The sequence below is a fragment of the Loxodonta africana genome, chromosome 9, assembly GCF_030014295.1.
Source record: "Loxodonta africana isolate mLoxAfr1 chromosome 9, mLoxAfr1.hap2, whole genome shotgun sequence".
Lineage (NCBI taxonomy): Eukaryota > Metazoa > Chordata > Mammalia > Proboscidea > Elephantidae > Loxodonta > Loxodonta africana.
This window is the reverse complement of record NC_087350.1, coordinates 72,882,916-72,905,062: the sequence shown is the minus strand read 5'-3', so window position 1 is coordinate 72,905,062 and position 22,147 is coordinate 72,882,916. Positions and strand designations below refer to the sequence as shown.

Genomic DNA, 22,147 nt, shown 5'->3' with positions numbered 1-22,147 from the left:
CATTACCTCTTAGTTTTTGTCCATAATGATCTGTCCACTTGGACTACTGCTTTCCTACCTCCAACAGTCTAAACCATACTCATCCTTAAGGATTCAGCTCAAATAGTATATAGAAAAATTCTCCTAGACTTTTTTTCTGTTGGTATTCCCTGCCATGATCTTTCCTTTTTGTGACTTTTATGGCACTTTGTACCAAATCCTGTGTTATAAATTTGCCTTGTGTGAGGAAAAGGAGCTCCTCCTCAAACCTGGAGCCTAGAGAAACTAAGATGGAAGACACTGTGTATGCGCACTGGAAAAAGAAGAGGAGTGGATAAGATGAGGGACTAAGACAGGGACGATCCAGTTGCCATTAGTTTTTTTGTTTCTCAAGGGTCGCACATACAACACTAAGCCCGTGAATCCCAGAATGCATGTCATATTGTGTAAACCAGATTCTCCATGCTCTCCTGATTGTTTCCCCATTATTATTCCTGAAACTTTAGCAAAGAATCTTTTAAAATGTTCCAGTCTTGGCTTGCCTTGTTTCAGAAAACAGATCATTTCAATTCCTTCTTAGGCCTTTTGTCCCCATTCCCCACCCAATTCCATCTCCATCCATGGCTGAAGCCTGCATGGTGGTTGTGGTGTTAATTATTGAGGGATTTCTCTAAGGGAGAAGGAAATGTCAGAGAATAAGAGTCTGACCTATCAGGCCAAACTGCTCCTTTCCAATTAGAAATCCTTCCTCTATAATCAACCTGTGATTATCTGTTTTAATTTTTATTTTACAAGGAAATAATTTCTTTATGGTTTCAATTAAAATTATTTGTGCACAAATCTTATTTCCTCATTAGACTTTAAATTACTTGAGATAAAGAGTAAATTTAGGAAAATCACCAGAAGCCTTAATTTTCCCATTTGCAAAATAAATGGCTGTGATTCTTCAAGGGCCCTTCCATTTGCAGAACTTGCTGATTTTATGTGAGTCAGCCTAAAATGATCGGATGCCACAATTCTAGAAATACTGAGAATACCTTATCTACAGTGCCCATATTAGTCTGCTGGCAAATATACTGCCTACGACTTTTTGTTACTGTCAAGTAAAATAACTCTGTGGAACAGAGGGAGAGAATAACACAAAGAAAGTATAACATGGAAATTGCACAACAGCTGTCATCAGGAACTCAGGGGCAATTTGACTTAGTTTGAAATTTTGAAAGAAAAACTTAAGATCTGTTTTCTTGTTTGCTCTCTGTTACCTCTTTGAACAAGCAAACCTATCTCCCCAAAGATTTTCCCCTAAAAAGAAACACATTGCGCAGCTTGAACTGTAATTTAAATCACAATTAGGCTTCCAGTTAGGATGTGTCTTTGTCATAAATCTGCTATAAATCTCTGTGTTCTGTTAAATACCCTTATCCTCTTAAACAGCATGAGCCCAGTTTTATTTTCTCTAAACATAAAATGTTGAATTATAGCTTATTTATGAGTTTCATGAATAAGACTAATTTGATTGCCATTTGCAGAGAAATCCTCACCAGGTTATTACACTCCTAGATCCCATTAACTAATAAAAAATACACAAAATGAAAATTACTCCAAATTAGTTTTCCATGTAGAATTGCTGGCAAGATTTCTATGCATAAGAAGATGTCACTGGTCAGCACTATTAAAGCCATTTCCTCCTGTTGTTCCACTTCTTCCATGTTAAATCTAATCGCCTTTTTACAAACATTTACAAATTTACCTTTCGGACTATTATAGCATTTATCCCTAATGGGGCATGGCTTCTTCGTTAAGAAGGAATGGATGGATTTCAGTCCCAGCTCTGCTCTATGACCAAAGTCTAGCTCCAAGTGCCACTTCTTCATCTATAAAACAGATAATAACAGAATTGTATTACCTGAAGTAATAAAAGCTTAAGTCCTTGAAGAGGAGAAATGTGAAAAACTGTTTTTTAAAAGTGGCAAGCTTTGTTTTTTCTCCTAACATGCGAAGGATTGAGTTAAACTTCTAGGCACAATATCTTTTGTTCTGTAAATTCATCTGAATGGGTATTGAAGTTTATAGAAACCCAGAACAATGACCTTCTGCTGGAATAGAAATTCCTCTTTAAAATCAATTCTTTTTCCTTTCTTTAATCAGAGAGCAGTAAATGAGCCCCCTAATTTTGTGGTTCAGCGGTAGAATTCTCCCCCTCCATGTTGGAGCCAAGGTTAGTTCCCAGCCAAGGCACCTCACGCACAGCTGTCACTCATCTGACCATGGAGGTCTGTGTGTTGCTATGATGTTGGACAGGTTTCAGTGAAGCTTTCAAAACTGAGATGCACTAGGAAGAAAGGCCTGGAATCTACTTCCCAAACCCTATGGATCACAATGATCCAATCAGCAAACCACCATGGGCATGGTGCAGGACTAGGCAGCATTTTGTTCTATCCTGCATCGGTTCACCACGTGCCCGGGGCTGGCTAGACTGCAGCTAACAACAATATTTATACATAGTCAACCAGTATTTATTAAGTGGCTACTTCGTGCTATGTGCTGATTGATGTACAGCACAAAGGTGTAATATAGGTCAGAAGAGATGTTTGGATTAAGGGTTAAGGGATTACAAGAGTGGATCTGATTTGGGTTTTGAAATATAAATAAAAATACAGGTGGGAGAATGTAAAGAGGGGATGAGCATTTTAGATAGAGTTGAGCATGCGCAAAGGCACAGACATGAAGAAAACGTCGCATTTCAGGATGGCACATAAAACACTACAAAATCTGGCATCTGTGCGTCTCTCACCTGAAATCTTGCTCCTTCTTGCCTCATATCCAACCAAATCCACTGTCGGGTTGATTTCGACTCATAGCGACCCCACAGGATTTCCAAAGTTATAAATCTTTCCGGAAGCAGACAGCCACATTTTTCTCCCAAGGGACAGCTGGTGGGTTTGAACTGCTGACCTTTTTAGTTAGCAGCCAAGCACTTTAACCACTGTACCACCAGGGCTCCTCCTCATACTCTTGCCTCATATATTATGCTTATCCTCTATGTACCTGTCTGTGAAATCTACCTTATTTAGACTTGGAAACCCTGGTGGTGTAGTGGTTAAGAGCTAGGGCTGCTAACTAAAAGTTTGGCAGTTTGAACCCATCTGGAATTCCTTGGAAACCCTATGGGGCACTTCTGCTCTGTCCTTAGGGTCACTATGAGTCAGAATAGACTTGAGGGTAATGGTTTTTTTTTTTTTTTTTTCTTTATTACTCTTTTCCTAATGTCTTTATATAGGTCTTCTCTAACTATGGATACCTTGGGGACAGTAGTGAATAAAATAGACATGGTAATTTAAGGAAGGAACAGCCGAAGATGAGTCTAGAAAAGTAGACTGAGAACCTACCAAAAGATTGGAAGTTTGAGTTTACCCAGAGGTGCATCAGAAGAAAGGCCGGGAAATTAACTTCCAGACAAAAAAAATCAGGCACTGAAAACTCTACAGAACAGTTCTATTCTGACACACATGGGGTCTCCATAACTCGGGGTTGAGTTGACAGCAACATTTTTTTTTTTTTTAACTTTGAATATGAAATGGAAAATCTGAAAGCAAGGCTTGGCAAAACAAAGATCACTGATGTTCTTTATGAAAAGTATATGAGGATGCCTCCTCCAACATGGTTGACTACAAAAACCCAAAAACAAAAGAAGGGGAAATTCCTAGTGCCCAGAAAAAAACTGAAGAGCAGAAAGCAGGAACTGACACCATGGGAGCACTGCAACAATTTATATTTGATTATAGGCCTCAGTGGGCCAGGAGCTGGTGTTTTAATGTTCAAGCACAAGGTCTTGAGCTTCTGTGAGGGAGAGAAGCTGAAACTAGGACTTTAAATAAAACCTGGAGCCAGCCACTGGGACTGGAAAAACTCCACCTACTAGTCTAAAGGAAGGGGCAAGGAAGTGTGCTCTTTGCCTGGGGCTTTAGGTGGTGGTGCGGAGGGGACAAAAAGGTACCAGTGAGAAATCAAAACCCCATGCCTGCAACAGACCTAAATTTATAACATCTGCATAATTCAGTAACCACCATCCGAGACATTATCATTTAAAAATGCTCCAGGATCTTTGAGAGCCAAAGAACCCCAGCAGAAGCAAATACATAAATGCTCTGGAGGAACTAGTTCACAACTCAGGGCCTGAGAGACTCCCGTAAACAAAACAACCTCAACGAAGAAGAGCACTATGTGAGGACATAATTCACTATGAGTGGAAGTCGGCAAATGCAGTAATCTGGAGAAGCAGGAACTCTAAAACTAGGAATAATAGAGCTATCTGAAAGAAAAGATAAAATAAAGGTAGCTAAGGTGATTAAAGAGCTAAAGTAACAGAAAGCATAATAAAGAAGGCAGATTTAACAAAGATCCAAGCGCAACATCTAGTATGGAAGATGACATTGTCATTGAATTTAAAATAGGTCTAATCAGATTCTACACATGAATAAATATATTCACCTACTTTTCTCTGCCCCATTTTAAATTATACTCAGCTGTGGTTTTTTCCCAAGTTTGTCAAGACAGATTATACTCAGTGCACCACATTTCAAATAATAAAAAAACAATAAACCAAACCTGTTGCCACTGAGTTGATTCTAACACACAGTGACCTTACAGGACACAGTAGAACTGCCCCATAAGGTTTCCAAGGCTGTAATCTTTATGGAAGTGGATTGCCACATCCTTCTCCCACAGAGCAGCTGGTGGGTTCAAACTGCAGACCTTCCTGTTAGCAGCAGAAAGCTTTACCATTGCACCACCAGGGCTCTTTGTGATCCAATAATACAGTGGTAAGAATATTCAAAATGTGCTGTTCCTCAATAAAATTTTACAAATCATGTCATTACCAATTCATCCCCTTGAACCCAAAATTATCCTCTCAACAAAATGAATCACCCTTTCCTTATTTCTGCAGTGAAGGTAAAGTCCTAGGGGATTCACTCAGATACCTTTCACCTAGGTTCTGCTTTATGGATTTACTTGTTCTCACTGGTGCTGCTGACACCTTCCACGCAAGGACTAAGACACCTCTAACCTGCCTGATTTCTGCTTGATTTAGCCACTGTCTGCCAGTGTCAAGCTTTCAAGAGCTTTTGATCCATGGTGATGAATAAGAACAGTGCTCTATTTACACTACATCTACCTTACCATCTTTGTTTCCAGCCTTCATCTCTCCAAATTAGGGGGTATTTGTGGCTTTAGCCTTGGTCTTTTCCACTTCCCTATGGAGTCTCAGTTTTAAGTCAGCCATTCGTGAACTCCTCAAGTCTATCTGCACTATCCCAGAAACCATATTTAACAGAAATTCCTTAGCGTTTGTGGCATGTACTAAAAATGATATAGGTCTCCCCCTTTATAAGCAATGTTTGTTTTAACAGATTTTAATAGGGAGTAATTAAATGTGTATATGCTTACAACCACCCAGAAGTGTATCCATTAAAGTTTTCATCCATTTGACTTAATTATATTGCTGGTTATTTACTGTTTAAAGTTAGTGTAGGGATAATAATGTCTGTCTTAACACTTATATTTTCAGTCCATGAAACAGTTTACTTCACAACTTGAGCTGTTGGCAAATTAACATGCTTTACTCACAAAGTGGTGAAAGGAGGGGGATATAGCTGAAAGTAAATATATAAGATTCAATAGAATCAATATACATGAATAACTGGAATGCAGGGGGTGCAGGAATCATGGTAGACACAAATGCTTAATTAAATTGATGTTAGGTTACCACCTATGACGAATCTCAAAGAAGGGGGTAGTATATGAGAGTAAATAAACGAATTCTTTCCTAAACAATCAAACCACAAAACTTATTTTACCCTATTAGACAAGTATTTCAAAACATGGGTCCATTCTTGGTAGTTTAAGATTAGTGTGGATGACTGCAAAGCCATTCTGAAATGAAAAAATCAACTTTAAATACATTCCCTAGAAGAACATGCTGGTCACTGAGGTCACCATAACCAATCTGGAGCTAAGCTCCACTCTACTAACCTCTACTAACTCATTGGTATTAACATGCTCAATTGTGAGTAAACTATACTTTTTTTTTTTAAAAAGAACAATACCCATTGAGGTGGAGTCAAGTCCAAGTCATAGTGACCCTACAGGACAGAGAACTGCCCCTACGGTTGCCAAGGCTGTAAATCTTTCTGCAAGCAGACTGACACATTTTTTCCAGGGAGAATCTGGTGGGTTCCAACCATCGACCTTTTTGGTTAGCAGCGCAGCGCTTAACCACTCCGCCGCCAGGGCTCCTTTAAAAAGCAATACTCAAACCAGCTACTGACAGTACTGAATTCTGTACATGTATGTACCCATAACCAAAATCCAGAAAAACATGTGGTCCCGGTCGAATCAATTCCGGCTCATAGAATATTTAAAAGTATGCGCTCAGGAGCCAGACACCCTGGGAAACCCTTTCTTCTCCACTCACTAGTTGGACAAGTTGCTTATACGTTCTGTGACTCAGTTTATCTATTTGTAAAAAGAAATCACTACGACGGATTTTATAAGGTTGCTACGAGAATTTTAAAAAGCATTTGGTATACAGCCTAGCACTCAGAGCTCAATATTTTCCATAGTAAGAGGTTTCCAATATAATTCCCTGAAATCCCCCAAGAAGGTTCTGCCACGGTACATTATAACATTACATACAGCTCTTCAACGCAAGACGAACACCTGCTTGTCAAGCACAGTCCTTTTCTTAACTACTAACGTCAAACACCTACTTGCCCGCCCCACCTTCTCCTCTGGGCCCCAGCACAGCTGTAGGCTGCGAGTATCATCACCTCTTCCGGACGTGAAAACAGAGAATTCACCCCCCCGCCCCGTCAGAAGCCGAGGAGAGGCGGAGCCAGAACGCGCGCGACCCAGAGTCCTCAGAATCCCCTCGCCCACACAGTCCCAACAAAGCGCCTCTTCTGTTTCTGTGGCATCTGGGCCAACCCGGAGATTCTCTGACGCTTCTAATACACAGCGAAGGCACCCAGAGGAAAACCTTCACACCTGCCGGCCTCCCCATCTCTGTGAGCCGACACAGCCGCAGCCCGCCCCACAGCCCGCCCGGTCCTCGAGGAGGCGGAGCTTCCAAGGCGAGGTCCGCGAAGAGGCGGGGCCTGGAGCGGGGCGGGGCTGACGAAGCTCGAGGCCCCAAGGCTGAGGCTTGGGTCTGCCCGAGGTGTGCCGGACGCCCATATCAACATATGCCGCTTACTTTTGGGGTAGCCAGGACGGCGCCGCCGCGTACCCGGAAATGTCATGGCCAGAACTTTCTTTCCCATCTCTCTGTCATTTAGATCCCTAGATTGTAGGGAAAACATGAAACGAGGAAATCAGGCAACTTTTAGGCGCCAACAGAGGAAATAGGCTGTGGAGGCGGGGTCCTTTGCTCGCGCCTAAATTCAAAGGAATAAATAGTTCCGGCACCGGTGCTGGCCGCGGGGCGAGTGTTGTAGCCGGTATGGTGGAGCACACATCCTAGCGCCCGAAGGCGGGCGGATTTCACCCGCACTCCACCCTTGTGGCCTCGCGGAGCCCTCGGGCGTCTCTAGCCCAGGCGGCCTGAGGCAGCGACGAGGTCGGTGCGTGAGCGCGGCTGGTTGGGCCTTGTATTCCCGGCGGTAGGTGGGGGGGGGGGGATGAGTAGCAAGGAGGGTCTCAGTTGGGAATTAAGGCAGGAAGGCTCATTTCTGTGCAGCTTTGGAGTGTGGTGGGGAAGTGTTGGCAGAAGGCTTGGTGAGGCGAGGTAACAAACAGCATGAGTAGAAGCAAGAGTCTGGAGAATATATGCGGTTCGTCTATTTACCGATCCCTCAGACTCAGTCACTATTAGGGGATAGAGCGGTGGATGTAAACGGAAATCTTAGGGGACCTTACATTATAATAGGTGGGGCAGACAAATACGGTCTAGTATCACCCTTAAGTGCAACGAAGGAAAAAGAAAGGGTGAGTAGATGAGCAGAAATGCAACTTTACATGGAGAGGTCAGGAAGAACCTTTGAGAAAAGATGTGAATGCAGTAGAGTGCCACGTGTTATTGTTTTTTTTTTTTTTTCGGGGGGGCGGGGGTTGGCAGTTTACAGGCAAAGGGTGTGAAATAATCAGTTTAGCTAGAATATGATAGAGGTAGAAGGCAGGTCTAGAAAAGTAAATCGGGAAAGTTCTAAGGACTTTGGGTTCCAGGCAGAAGTTTCATTAACTTCTAAATCGTGGTTAACTCTATCATGATTTTAAATAAGGGAAAGATATCTTTACATCAGAGTTAGCTTGGCAAGTGGCTGTTTTATTTCTTTTGGGCTGTCATGCCTATGTTTTAGTCTTTCACATTCAGTATGAGTCCAGTCTTGCCTTCCACTTACATTTTGTTATTTTTGTTTTGTACAGAACTAGTTTGTGACCTGTTTGATCGTAGCAGAGGTTTACCAGTCCAAGGCAATTGTGAAAATGCATATTAAGTCAATAATTCTGGAAGGATTCAAATCCTATGCTCAGAGGACTGAAGTCAATGGTTTTGACCCCCTCTTCAATGCTATCACTGGTTTAAATGGTAGTGGAAAATCCAACATATTGGACTCTATTTGCTTTTTGCTGGGCATCTCTAACCTGTCTCAGGTAAAGTGTAAACTTTCTAATTTGTATGAATTTAAGTTTGGCAAGGAAGTCTTCACTGAGCTTAGAAACTATTGCTACCATTCTTTTTTCCTTTGATATTTAAGTACTGTGTTTTGTACGTTATGTGAATTATCTTAAATCTCACTGCAACTGTTGAAGATGAGTACAATTATCACTCTATTTTTAAATGAGAAAATAGAAACTTTGCGGGTTAAGAAATTTGCCTGAGGTTCATCTTCTTAGGGTATGCTGGAGCAACACTCAAACTCAGACATCCTTACTTTAGGCAGCCTCATCCTGGAGTCTGTATTTTTTCTCCTGCACTGTAATGCCTGTAGAGGACCTACTACTAATGGGCGTGAATGAATAGCAGATTTCTTAGGCACTGTCTTCCCTTAAATCTTTCCGATGGACTTTTGCTAAGAAACAATAGAAAACCAGTTCGGGGTTGATGATGTCCTAGAGAGAAAGGTGCCGTTGTAGTTTGCCTGTTTTCCTTGCCAGTAGATGCCACTACTTATCCTTGGCTACTTAATGGATGCAGCATAGGTGGGCTTTCCAAAAGCAAGAAGTATATTTGCTACTTTGTGCACTATGGGGTTTTATAATTAATAATTTTTCTCCTTCTGTTTTAGGTTCGGGCTTCTAATTTACAAGATTTAGTTTACAAGAATGGGCAGGCAGGTATTACCAAAGCCTCAGTGTCAATCACCTTTGATAATTGTGATAAAAAGCAAAGTCCTTTAGGATTCGAGGTGCATGATGAAATCACAATAACAAGGCAGGTGAGTGACTACTCATATTTGATACCATTTTTAGTAATATGGCTTTACACAAAGTACAGGAGATAAAGAAAAGTCACGAGTAGAATTGACACCTCAAATACTGGCTCATTCTTCAAGAATACTTTTTTTGTGTCAGAATTTTGATCTTGCAAATTCCAGCATTAACTGAGAGAATCGAAAGGGGCCTGAAGTTATCCATTCAGTATAAGTACTCAGCCATACTTGAATCTTAAACCATACTGGAACCTTCTCTGTCTGTGCTAGAATACCTCCAGTACCTGGGATCTTACTGTCCTCTGAGGTAACCCATTCCATTTGGACAGGTGTAATTAAAATAGGGTTTCTATAAATTGGCCAGAGTCTGCTTTTTTGTAGCCTCATACGTTAATCTATATATTTGAGAGCTCCAAGAGCAAATCTTATTTATTCCATATTCCAGCATTTAATTCTTAGCTGTACTCTAAGCTAAAGCTCTCCAGTTCTTTTAATTGATGTTTAATTGTTTTCATTTTCTTCACTTGCGTGACCACTCTAAATATGTTCCAGTTCTTTATAATTTTTTCTGTTTTTAAATGAGTTGTGCCTCAAATCGAGCATATACCAGCATTGGTCTTGTTAGAACAGGATTAAGTCAAATTGTTAACTTCTTTCCTTTTAGGCTTTCTACCTCTGTATTACCCAGTGTGGCATTGGAGGGTTCATAATACCTTACAAATTCGTACTGAATTTACTTAAAACCACTTTTAATTTTTATATGTGCAGTATCACTAAGCTATGTTACTACCATGTTTGTATCTTTTAAGTTACTTTAAACCAACGCAGGACCATACATTTCTCTTTTTAAACTTTTTTCTTATACTCTAACCATGTTATCAGCTTGTCATGGTTTTCTTTTTAATTCTGTTAATGCCCATTTACTTTCTCCCATAGCATGATTTCACTTACAGTTTTTTCCCTCTATTTTAATCAAGGCCAATGTGTTTTTTTTCTTTTTGTGCTTTAAGTGAAAGTGTATAAATCAAGTCAGTCTCTCATACAAAAATTTATATATACCTTGCTATATACTCCCAGTTGCTCTCCCCATAATGAGACAGCATATTCCTCTCCACCCTCTATTTCCCTATCCATTCAGCCAGCTTCTGACCCCCTCTGCTTTCTCATCTACCATCCTAACAGGAGCTGCCCACATAGTCTCATGTGTCTACTCAATCCAAGGAGCTCACTCCTCAGCAGTATCATTTTCTATCCTATAATCCAGTCCAATCCTGTCTGAAAAGTTGGCTTTGGGAATGGTTCCTGTCTTGCGCAAACAGAAGGTCTGCGGACCATAACCTCCGGGGTCCTTCTAGTCTCAGTCCTTCTAGCCTCAGACCATTAAGTCTGGTCTTTTTGCAAGAATTTGAGGTCTGTATCTCATTGCTCTCCTGCTCCCTCAGGGGTTCTCTGTTGTGTTTCTTGTCAGGGAAGTCATCTGTTGTAGCTGGTTATCATCTAGTTCTTCTGGTCTCAGACTTACGTAGTGTCTGGTTTATGTAGCCCTTTGTATCTTTTAGGCTCATAATTATCTTGTATCTTTGGTGTTCTTCATTCTCCTTTGCTCCAGGTGGGTAGAGACCAATTGGCCGCTTGCTGGCATTTAAGACACCAGACGCCACCCTCTGATGTGGAATGCAGAATGTTTCCTTAATAGATTTTATTATGCCAGTTGACCTAGATGTCCCCTGAAACCGTGGTCCCCAGACCCCTCCCCTGCTATGCTCGCGTTGGAAGCATTCAGTTTATTCAGGAAACTTCTTTGCTTTTGGTTAAGTCCAGTTGTGTTGACCTCTCCTGTATTGTGTGTTGCCTTTCCCTTCACCTAAAAGTTTTTATCTACTGTCTAATTAGTGAATACCCCTCTCCCTCCCTCCCTGCTCTCTTAACCATCAAAGAATATTTTCCTCTCTGTTTAAACTATTTCTCAAGTTCTTATCATAGTGGTCTCATACAATATTTGTCCTTTTGCAGCTGACTGATTTCACTCAGCATAATGCCTTCCAGATTCCTCCATGTTGTGAAATGTTTCACGAATTCATCATTGTTATTGATGCATGGTATACCATAATTTATCCATTCATCTGTTGATGAGCACCTTGGTTGCTTCCATCTTTTTGCTGTTGTAAACAGTGCTGCAGTGAACATGGGTGTGCATATACCTGTTCTTCTAAAGGCTCTTATTTCTCTAGGATATATTCCAAGGAGTGGGATTGCTGGATCTTATGGCAGTTTTATTTCTAGCTTTCTAAGGAAGCGCCAAATTGATTTCCAAAGCGGTTGTACCATTTTACATTCCCACCAGCAGTGTATAAGTGTTGCAGTCTCTCCACAACCTCTCCAACATTTATTATTTTGTGTTTTTTGGATTAATGCCAGCCATCTTGGAGTGAGATGGAATCTCATTGTAGTTTTCATTTGCATTTCTCTAATGGCTAATGATCATGAGCATTTCCTCATGTATCTGTTAGCTACCTGAATGTCCTCTTTGGTGAAGTGCCTGTTCATATCCTTTCCCCATTTTTTAATTGGGTTATTTGCCTTTTTGTTGTTGAGTTTTTGCAGTGTCATGTAGATTTTAGATGTCAGTTGCTGATTGGAAATGTCAGAGCTAAAAACTTTTTCCCAGTCTGTAGGTAGTATTTTTACTGTTTTGGTGAAGTCTTTGGAAGACCATAGGTGTTTGATTTTTAGGAGCTCTCAGTTATCTAGTTTCTTTTCTGGTGTTTGTGCATTGTTTGTAATGTTTTGTATACTGTTTATGGCATGTATTAGGGCTCCTAGCTTTATCTCTATTTTTTCTTCCATTATCTTTATTGTTTTAGATTCTATATTTAGGTCTTTGATCCATTTTGAGTTAGTTTTTATGCACGGTATGAGGTATGGGTCTTGTTTCATTTTTTTGCAGATGAACATCCAGTTATGCCAGCACCATTTGTTAGAGACTGTCTTTTCCCCATTTAACAGACTTTGGGCCTTTGTCAAATATCAGCTGCCCATATATGGATGGGTTTATGTCTGGATTCTCAATTCTGTTCCATTGGTCCATCAATCTGTTGTCGTACCAGTACCAGGCTGTTTTGGCTACTGTGGCAGCATAATAGGTTCTAAAATCAGGTAATGTTAGGCCTCCCACTTTGTTCTTCTTATTCAGCAATGTTTTACTTATCCAGGGTCTCTTTCCCTTCCATATGAAGTTGAAATTTGGATTGGAATTGCATTGTATCTATAGATCGCTTTTGGTAGAATAGACATTTTCAAAATGTTAAGTCTTCCTGTCCATGAGCAAGGTATGTTTTTCCACTTATGTAGGTCTCTTTTGGTTTCTTGCAGTAGTGTCTTGTAGTTTTCTTTGTACAAGTCTTTTACCTCTTTGGTAAGATTTATTCCTAAGTAGGTTACATTCTTGGGGGCTACTGTAAATGGTATTGATTTGGTGATTTCCTCTTCGATGTTCTTTTTTGTGGGTGTAGAGGAATCCAACTGATTTTTGTCCGTTTATCTTGTATCCTGATGCTCTGTTGCACTATTAGTTTCAGTAGTTTTCTTGAGGATGCTATAGGGTTTTCTGTGTGTAAGATCATGTCATCTGCAAATAGAGATACTTTCACTTCTTCCTTATCAATCTGGATGCCTTTTATTTCTTCGTCTAGTCTAATTGCTCTGACTAGGACCTCCAGCACAATGTTGAGTAAGAGTGGTGATAGAGGACATCCTTGCCTGGTTCCCTATCTCAAGGAGAATGCTTTCAGACTCTCATTTAGGATTATGTTGGCTGTTGGCTTTATATAAATGCACTTTATTATGTTGAGGAATTTTCCTTCTGTTCTCATTTTGCTGAGAGTTTTTATCACGAATGCGTGTTGAACTTTGTCACATGCCTTTTCTGCATCAATTGGTAAGATCATGTGATTCTTGTCTTTTGTTTTATTTATATGATGGATTACGTTGATTGTTTTTCCAATGTTGAACCATCCCTGAATACCTGGTATGAATCCCACTTGGTCATGGCGAATTATTTTTTTGCTATGTTGTTGAATTATATTGGCTAGAATTTTGCTGAGGATTTTTGCATCTAAGTTCATGAGGGATGTAGGTCTGTAATTTTCTTTTTTTGTGGTGTTTTTACATGGTTTTCGTATCAGGAATATGCTGGTTTCATAGAATGTGTTTGGGAGTATTTCATATTTTTCTATGCTCTGAAATACCTTTGGTAGTAGCGCTGTTAACTCTTCTCTGAAAGTTTGGTAGAACTCTGCAGTGAAGCCCTCTGGGTCAGGCCTTTTTTTTTTTGTTGGGAATTTTTTGGTTACCTTCTCAATCTCTTCATTTTTTATGGGTTTATTTACTTGTTCTATCTCTGTTTGTGTTAGTTTACAGAGGTACTGTGTTTCTAGAAATTCATCCATTTCTGCTAGGTTTTCAAATTTTTTAGAGCACAATTTTTTGTAGTAATCTGATATGATTCTTTTAATTTCAGTTGGGTCTGTTGTGATATCACCCATCTCATTTCTTATTTGGGTTATTTGCTTCCTCTCTTTTTCTTTTGTCAGTTTGGCCAATGGTGTATCAATTTTGTTAATTTTTTCAGAGAACCAGCTTTTGGTCTTGTTAACGTTTTCAATTGTTTTTCTGTTCTCTATTTCATTTAATTCAGCTATAATTTTCGTTATTTGTTTTTTTCTGGTGCCTGAGGGTTTCTTTGTTACTCTCTTTGTATTTGTTCAAATCGTAGGGATAATTCTTTGATTTTGGCCCACTTTTCTTTTTGTATGTGTGCATTTATTGATATAAATTGACCTCTGAGCACTGCTTTCACTCTGTCCCAGAGGTTCTCATAGGAAGTGTTTTCATTCTCACTGGATTTTATGAAGTTCTTTATTCCATCCTTAACGTCTTCTGTAACCCAGTAATTTCTGAGCAGGGTAGTGTTCAGTTTCCAAGAGTTTGATTTCTTTTCCCTGCTTTTTCTGTTACTGATTTCTACTTTTATGGCCATATGATCAGAGAAGATGCTTTGTAATATTTCGATGCTTTGGATTCTTCTAAGGCTTGCTTTATGACCTAATATGTGGCCTATTGTAGAGAATGTTCCCTGTGCGCTAGAAAATAAAGTATACTTAGGTGCTGTTGGGTGGAGTGTTCAGTATATGTCTGTGAGGTCAAGTTGGTTGATTGTGGCATTTAGATCTTCCATGTCTTTATCGAGCTTCTTTCTAGATGTTCTGTCCTTCATTAAAAATGATGTATTGAAGTCTCATACTATAATTGTGGAGCTCTCTATCTCACTTTTCAATACTGTTACAGTTTGTTTTATGTATCTGTCAGCCCTATAATTGGGTGCAAAAATATTTAATATGGTTATATCCCCCTGGTATATTCTCACTTTAATCATTATATATTGTCCTTCCTTATCCTTTTTGCTGGATTTAACCTCAAAGTCTGTTTTGTCAGAGATTAATAATGCCACACTTGATGTTTTTTTTTTATTAACTTTTATTGAACTTCAAGTGAACGTTTACAAATCAAGTCAGACTGTCACATATAAGTTTATATATATCTTACTCCGTACTCCCCCGGCTCTCCCCCTAATGAGTCAGCCCTTCCAGTCTCTCCTTTTGCGACAATTTTGCCAGCTTCCAACTCTCTCTATCCTCCCATCCCTCCTCCAGACAGGAGATGCCTACACAGTCTCAAGTGTCTACCTGATATAATTAGCTCACTCTTCATCAGCATCTCTTTCCTACCCACTGTCCAGTCCCTTTCATGTCTGATGAGTTGTCTTTGGGGATGGTTCCCGTCCTGTGCCAACAGAAGGTTTGGGGACCATGACCGCCGGGATTCCTCTAGTCTCAGTCAGACAATTAAGTATGGTCTTTTTATGAGAATTTGGGGTCTGCATCCCACTGATCTCCTGCTCCCTCAGGGGTTCTCTGTTGTGCTCCCTGTCAGGGTAGTCATCGATTGTGGCCGGGTACCACCTAGTTCTTCTGGTCTCAGGATGATGTAGGTCTCTGGTTCATGTGGCCCTTTCTGTCTCTTGGGCTCTTAGTTGTCGTGTGACCTTGGTGTTCTTCATTCTCCTTTGCTCCAGGTGGGTTGAGACCAATTGATGCATCTTAGATGGCCGCTTGTTAACATTTAAGACCCCAGACGCCACATTTCAAAGTGGGATGCAGGATGTTTTCATAATAGAATTATTTTGCCAATTGACTTAGAAGTCCCCTTAAACCATGGTCCCCAAACCCCCGCCCTTGCTCTGCTGACCTTTGAAGCATTCATTTTATCCCGGAAACTTCTTTGCTTTTGGTCCAGTCCAATTGAGCTGACCTTCCATGTATTGAGTGTTGTCCTTCCCTTCACTTAAAGCAGTTCTTAGTTCTTATCTACTAATTAATCAGTAAAAAACTCTCTCTCTCCCTCCCTCCCTCCCTGCCTCGTAACCACAAAAGTATGTGTTCTTCTCAGTTTATACTATTTCTCAAGATCTTATACTAGTGGTCTTATACAATATTTGTCCTTTTGCCTCTGACTCATTTCGCTCAGCATAATGCCTTCCAGGTTCCTCCATGTTATGAAATGTTTCAGAGATTCGTCACTGTTCTTTATCGATGCGTAGTATTCCATTGTGTGAATATACCACAATTTATTTACCCATTCATCCATTGATGGACACCTTGGTTGCTTCCAGCTTTTTGCTATTGTAAACAGAGCTGCAATAAACATGGGCGTGCATGTATCTGTTTGTGTGAAGGCTGTTGTTTCTCTAGGGTATATTCCGAGGAGTGGGATTTCTGGGTTGTATGGTAGTTCTATTTCTAACTGTATAAGATAACGCCAGATAGATTTCCAAAGTGGTTGTACCATTTTACATTCCCACCAGCAGTGTATAAAAGTTCCAGTCTCTCTGCAGCCTCTCCAACATTTATTATTTTGTGTTTTTGGATTAATGCCAGCCTTGTTGGAGTGAGATGGAATCTCATCATAGTTTTAATTTGCATTTCTCTAATGGCTAATGATCGAGAGCATTTTCTCATGTATCTGTTAGCTGCCTGAATATCTTCTTTAGTGAAGTTTGTGTTCATATCCTTTGCCCACTTCTTGATTGGGTTGTTTATCTTTTTGTGGTTGAGTTTTGACAGAATCATATAGATTTTAGAGATCAGGCGCTGGTCGGAGATGTCATAGCTGAAAATTCTTTCCCAGTCTGTAGGTGGTCTTTTTACTCTTTTGGTGAAGTCTTCAGATGAGCATAGGTGTTTGATTTTTAGGAGCTCCCAGTTATCTGGTTTCTCTTCGTCATTATTGGTAATGTTTTGTATTCTGTTTATGCCTTGTATTAGGGCTCCTAAGGTTGTCCCTGTTTTTTCTTCCATGATCTTTATCGTTTTAGTCTTTATGTTTAGGTCTTTGATCCACTTGGAGTTAGTTTTTGTGCATGGTGTGAGGTATGGGTCCTGTTTCATTTTTTTGCAAATGGATATCCAGTTATGCCAGCACCATTTGTTAAAAAGGCTATCTTTTCCCCAGTTAATTGACACTGGTCCTTTGTCAAATATCAGCTGCTCATATGTGGATGGATTTATATCTGGGTTCTCAGTTCTGTTCCACTGGTCTATGTGCCTGTTGTTGTACCAATACCAGGCTGTTTTGACTACTGTGGCTGTATAATAGGTTCTGAAATCAGGTAGAGTGAGGCCTCCCACTTTCTTCTTCTTTTTCAGTAATGCTTTGCTTATCCGAGGCTTCTTTCCCTTCCATATGAAATTGGTGATTTGTTTCTCTATCCCCTTAAAAAATGACATTGGAATTTGGATCGGAAGTGCATTGTATGTATAGATGGCTTTTGGTAGAATAGACATTTTTACTATGTTAAGTCTTCCTATCCATGAGCAAGGTATGTTTTTCCACTTGAGTATGTCGTTTTTAATTTCTTGTAGTAGAGCTTTGTAGTTTTCTTTGTATAGGTCTTTTACACCCTTGGTAAGATTTATTCCTAAGTATTTCATCTTCTTGGGGGCTACTGTGAATGGTGTTGATTTGGTTATTTCCTCTTCGGTGTTCTTTTTGTTGATGTAGAGGAATCCAAGTGATTTTTGTATGTTTATCTTGTAACCTGAGACTCTGCCAAACTCTTCTATTAGTTTCAGTAGTTTTCTGAAGGATTCCTTAGGGTTTTCTGTGTATAAGATCATGTCATCTGCAAATAGAGATAATTTTACTTCCTCCTTGCCAATCCGGATACCCTTTATTTCTTTGTCTACCCTAATTGCTCTGGGTAGGACCTCTAGCACAATGTTGAATAAGAGCGGTGATAAAGGGCATCCTTGTCTGGTTCCCGTTGTCAAGGGAAATGCTTTCAGGTTCACTCCATTTAGAGTGATGTTGGCTGTTGGCTTTGCATAGATGCCCTTTATTATGTTGAGGAATTTTCCTTCAATTCCTATTTTGGTGAGAGTTTTTATCATAAATGAGTGTTGGACTTTGTCAAATGCCTTTTCTGCATCTATTGATAAGATCATGTGGTTTTTGTCTTTTGTTTTATTTATGTGGTGGATTACATTAATAGTTTTTCTAATATTAAACCAGCCTTGCATACCTGGTATAAATCCCACTTGGTCGTGGTGAATTATTTTTTTGATATGTTGTTGAATTCTGTTGGCTAGAATTTTGTTGAGGATTTTTACATCTATGTTCATGAGGGATATGGGTCTGTAATTTTGTTTCTTTGTAATGTCTTTACCTGGTTTTGGTATCAGGGAGATGGTAGCTTCGTAGAATGAGTTGGGTAGTATTCCGTCATTTTCTATGCTTTGAAATACCTTTAGTAGTAGTGGTATTAACTCTTCTCTGAAAGTTTGGTAGAACTCTGCAGTGAAGCCATCCGGGCCAGGGCTTTTTTTTGTTGGGAGTTTTTTGATTACCGTTTCAATCTCTTTTTTTGTTATGGGTCTATTTAGTTGTTCTACTTCTGAATGTGTTAGTTTAGGTAGGTTGTGTTTTTCCAGGAATTCATCCATTTCTTCTAGGTTTACAAATTTGTTAGAGTACAATTTTTCGTAATAATCTGATATGATTCTTTTAATTTCAGTTGGGTCTGTTGTGATGTGGCCCTTCTCGTTTCTTATTCTGGTTGTTTCCTTTCCTGTATTTCTTTAGTCAGTCTAGCCAATGGTTTATCAATTTTGTTAATTTTTTCAAAGAACCAGCTTTTGGCTTTGTTAATTCTTTCAATTGTTTTTCTGTTCTCTAATTCATTTAGTTCAGCTCTAATTTTTATTGTTTGTTTTCTTCTGGTGCCTGATGGATTCTTTTGTTGCTCACTTTCTATTTGTTCAACTTGTCGGGACAGTTCTCTGCTTTTGGCTCTTTCTCCTTTTTGTATGTGTGCATTTATCGATACAAATTGGGTCTGAGCACTGCTTTTGCTGTGTCCCAGAGGTTTTGATAGGAAGTATTTTCATTCTTGTTGCATTCTATGAATTTCCTTATTCCCTCCTTAATGTCTTCTATAACCCAGTCTTTTTTCAGGAGGGTATTGTTCAGTTTCCAAGTATTTGATTTGTTTTCCCTAGTTTTTCTGTTATTGATTTCTACTTTTATTGCCTTGTGGTCTGAGAAGATGCTTTGTAATATTTCGATGTTTTGGATTCTGCAAAGTTTGTTTTATGACCTAATATGTGGTCTATTCTAGAGAATGTTCCATGTGCTCTAGAAAAAAAAGTATACTTTGCAGCAGTTGGGTGGAGAGTTCTGTATAAATCAATGAGGTCAAGTTGGTTGATTGTTGTAATTAGGTCTTCTGTGTCTCTTTTGAGCTTCTCACTGGATGTCCTGTCCTTCTCCGAAAGTGGTGTGTTGAAGTCTCCTACTATAATTGTGGAGGTGTCTATCTCACTTTTCAGTTCTGTTAAAATTCGATTTATGTATCTTGCAGCCCTGTCATTGGGTGCATAAATATTTAATATGGTTATGTTTTCCTGATCAATTGTCCCTTTTATCATTATATAGTGTCCTTTATCCTTTGTGGTGGATTTAAGTCTAAAGTCTATTTTGTCAGAAATTAGTATTGCTACTCCTCTTCTTTTTTGCTTATTGTTTGCTTGATATATTTTTTTCCATCCTTTGAGTTTTAGTTTGTTTGTGTCTCTAAGTCTAAGGTGTGTCTCTTGTAGGCAGCATATAGACGGATCGTGTTTCTTTATCCAGTCTGTGACTCTCTGTCTCTTTATTGGTGCATTAAGTGCATTTACATTCAGCATAATTATAGATAAGTGTTTAGTGCTGTCATTTTGATGCCTTTTTATGTGTGTTGTTGACAATTTCATTTTTCCACTTACTATTTTGTGCTGAGACGTTTTTCTTAGTAAATTGTGAGATCCTCATTTTCGTAGTGTTTGACTTTATGTTTGTTGAGTCGTTATGTTTTTCTTGGCTTTTATCTTGAGTTATGGAGTTGTTATACCTTTTTGTGGTTACCTTAATATTTACCCGTATTTTTCTAAGTAAAAACCTAACTTGTATTGTTCTATATATCACCTTGTATCACTCTCTGTATGGCAGTTCTGTGCCACCTGTATTTAGTCCCTCTCTTTGATTATTGTGATCTTTTACGTATTGACTTCAATGATTCCCTGTTATGAGCATTTTTTTTTTTTTTTAATTAATCTTAATTTGTTTTTGTGATTTCCCTATTTGAGTTGATATCAGGATGTTCTGTTTTGTGACCTTGTGTTGTGCTGGTATCTGATATTATTGGTTTTCTGACCAAAGAGTATCCTTTAGTATTTCTTGTAGCTTTGGTTTGGTTTTTGCAAATTCTCTAAGCTTGTGTTTTCCTGTAAATATCTTAATTTCGCCTTCATATTTGAGAGAGAGTTTTGCTGGATATATGATCCTTGGCTGGCAGTTTTTCTCCTTCAGTGTTCTGTATATGTCGTCCCATTGCCTTCTTGCCTGCATGGTTTCTGCTGAGTGGTCTGAACTTACTCTTATTGATTCTCCCTTGAAGGAGACCTTTCTTTTCTCCCTGGCTGCTTTTAAAATTTTCTGTTTATCTTTGGTTTTGGCAAGTTTGATGATAATATGTCTTGGTGTTTTTCTTTTTGGATCAATCTTAAATGGGGTTCGATGAGCATCTTGGATAGATATCCTTTCGTCTTTCATGATGTCAGGGAAGTTTTCTGTCAGCAGATATTCAACTATTTTCTCTTTGTTTTCTGTCCTCCCTCCCTGTTCTGGGACTCCAATCACATGCAAGTTATGCTTCTTGATAGAGTCCCACATGATTCTTAGGGTTTCTTCATTTTTTTTAATTCTTTTATCTGATTTTTTTTCATCTATGTTGGTGTTAATTCCCTGGTCCTCCAGATGTCCCAGTCTGCATTCTAATTGCTCGAGTCTGCTCCTCTGACTTCCTATTGCGTTGTCTAATTCTGTAATTTTATTGTTAATCTTTTGGATTTCTACATGCTGTCTCTCCATGGATTCTTGCAACTTATTAATTTTTCCAGTATGTTCTTGAATAATCTTTTTGAGTTTTTCAACTGTTTTATCAGTGTGTTCCTTGGCTTTTTCTGCAGTTTGCCTTATTTTGTTTCTGATGTCTTGAAGCATTCTGTAAATTCGTTTTTTATATTCTGTATCTGATAATTCCAGGATTGTATCTTCATTTGGGAAAGATTTTGATTCTTTTGTTTGGGGGGTTGTAGAAGCTGTCATGGTCTGCTTCTTTATGTGGTTTGATTTCGACTGCTGTCTCTGAGCCATCACTGACTGGGACGCTGGCTCCAGGCTCCGAAAACAGTCGCTGCTTCCCTGTATTTGTTCGTTCTCTGTCTCTAAATCTTTGTTTGTTGTTCAGGGTTCGTAGATTGTTATGTATGTGGTCGATTCACTTGTTTTTCCGAGTCTTTGTTGCAAGAGGAATCTGAGGTAGCGTCTACCTAGTTTGCCATCTTGGCCCTGCCTCCCACACTTGATGTTTTTTGATTGTTGTTTGCTTGATATATGTTTTTCCATCCTTTGAGTTTTAGTTTGTTTGCATCTCTAAGTTTAAGGTGTGTCTCTTGTAGGCAGCTTATAAACGGATCATGTTTTTTTTTTTATCCATTCTGTCACTCTGTCTCTTTACTGGTGCATTTAGTCCACTTACATTCAGGGCGATTAAGGATAGGTATGAGTTCTGTGCAGTCATTTTGATGTCTTTTTTTGTGTGTTGTTGACTGTTTCTTTTCCCCACTTGATTTTTTTTACTGAGTAGTTTATATATTGTCTTTGCTTCTTATTCGTTGTTATTGATTTTATTTCTGTTGAGTCAGTTTTTTTCCTGTATTTTATTTTGATGAGTAGGATTGTTAGTCTCTTTTGTGGTTACCTTAATATTTACTCCTATTTTTCTAAGTTTAAACCTAACTTTTATTTCTTTATATTGCCTTGTCTTCCTTTCTGTATGAATGATCTCTGACTATATTTCTTAGCTCCTCTTTATTGTTTTAGTGTTGTCCTCTTTTACATAATTATATCGCTGTTTCCCAGTTTTGAGCATTTTTTTTGTCTTGATTTATTTTTGTGATTTCTCTATCTGGGTTGAGACCTGATTGTTCTGTCCTGTGTTCTAGTCTTGATATTAATGATTTTCTAACCAGAGAACTCTTTAGTATTTCTTGTAGTTTTGGTTTGTTTTTTACGAATTCCGT

At 39.1% G+C, this 22,147-nt stretch overlaps 1 protein-coding gene across 3 annotated transcripts in view; it reads left to right on the top strand.

The window, feature by feature from the left end:
* The first annotated feature begins 7,290 nt into the window (after nt 1–7,290).
* Nucleotides 7,291–22,147, top strand: part of SMC2 (structural maintenance of chromosomes 2) — a 65,299-nt gene continuing 50,442 nt past the window's right edge. The window contains exons 1-3 of one of the 3 annotated variants that reach the window (XM_003407826.4): nt 7,291–7,601; nt 8,404–8,631; nt 9,267–9,416. In XM_003407826.4, the coding sequence (XP_003407874.3) occupies nt 8,464–8,631; nt 9,267–9,416 (318 nt within the window). In that variant the 5' untranslated portion in view covers nt 7,291–7,601; nt 8,404–8,463. Of the gene's footprint in view, nt 7,641–8,403; nt 8,632–9,266; nt 9,417–22,147 lie in introns of all 3 variants that reach the window. The other 2 variants (XM_010587792.3, XM_023545083.2) reach the window with 2 other exon arrangements.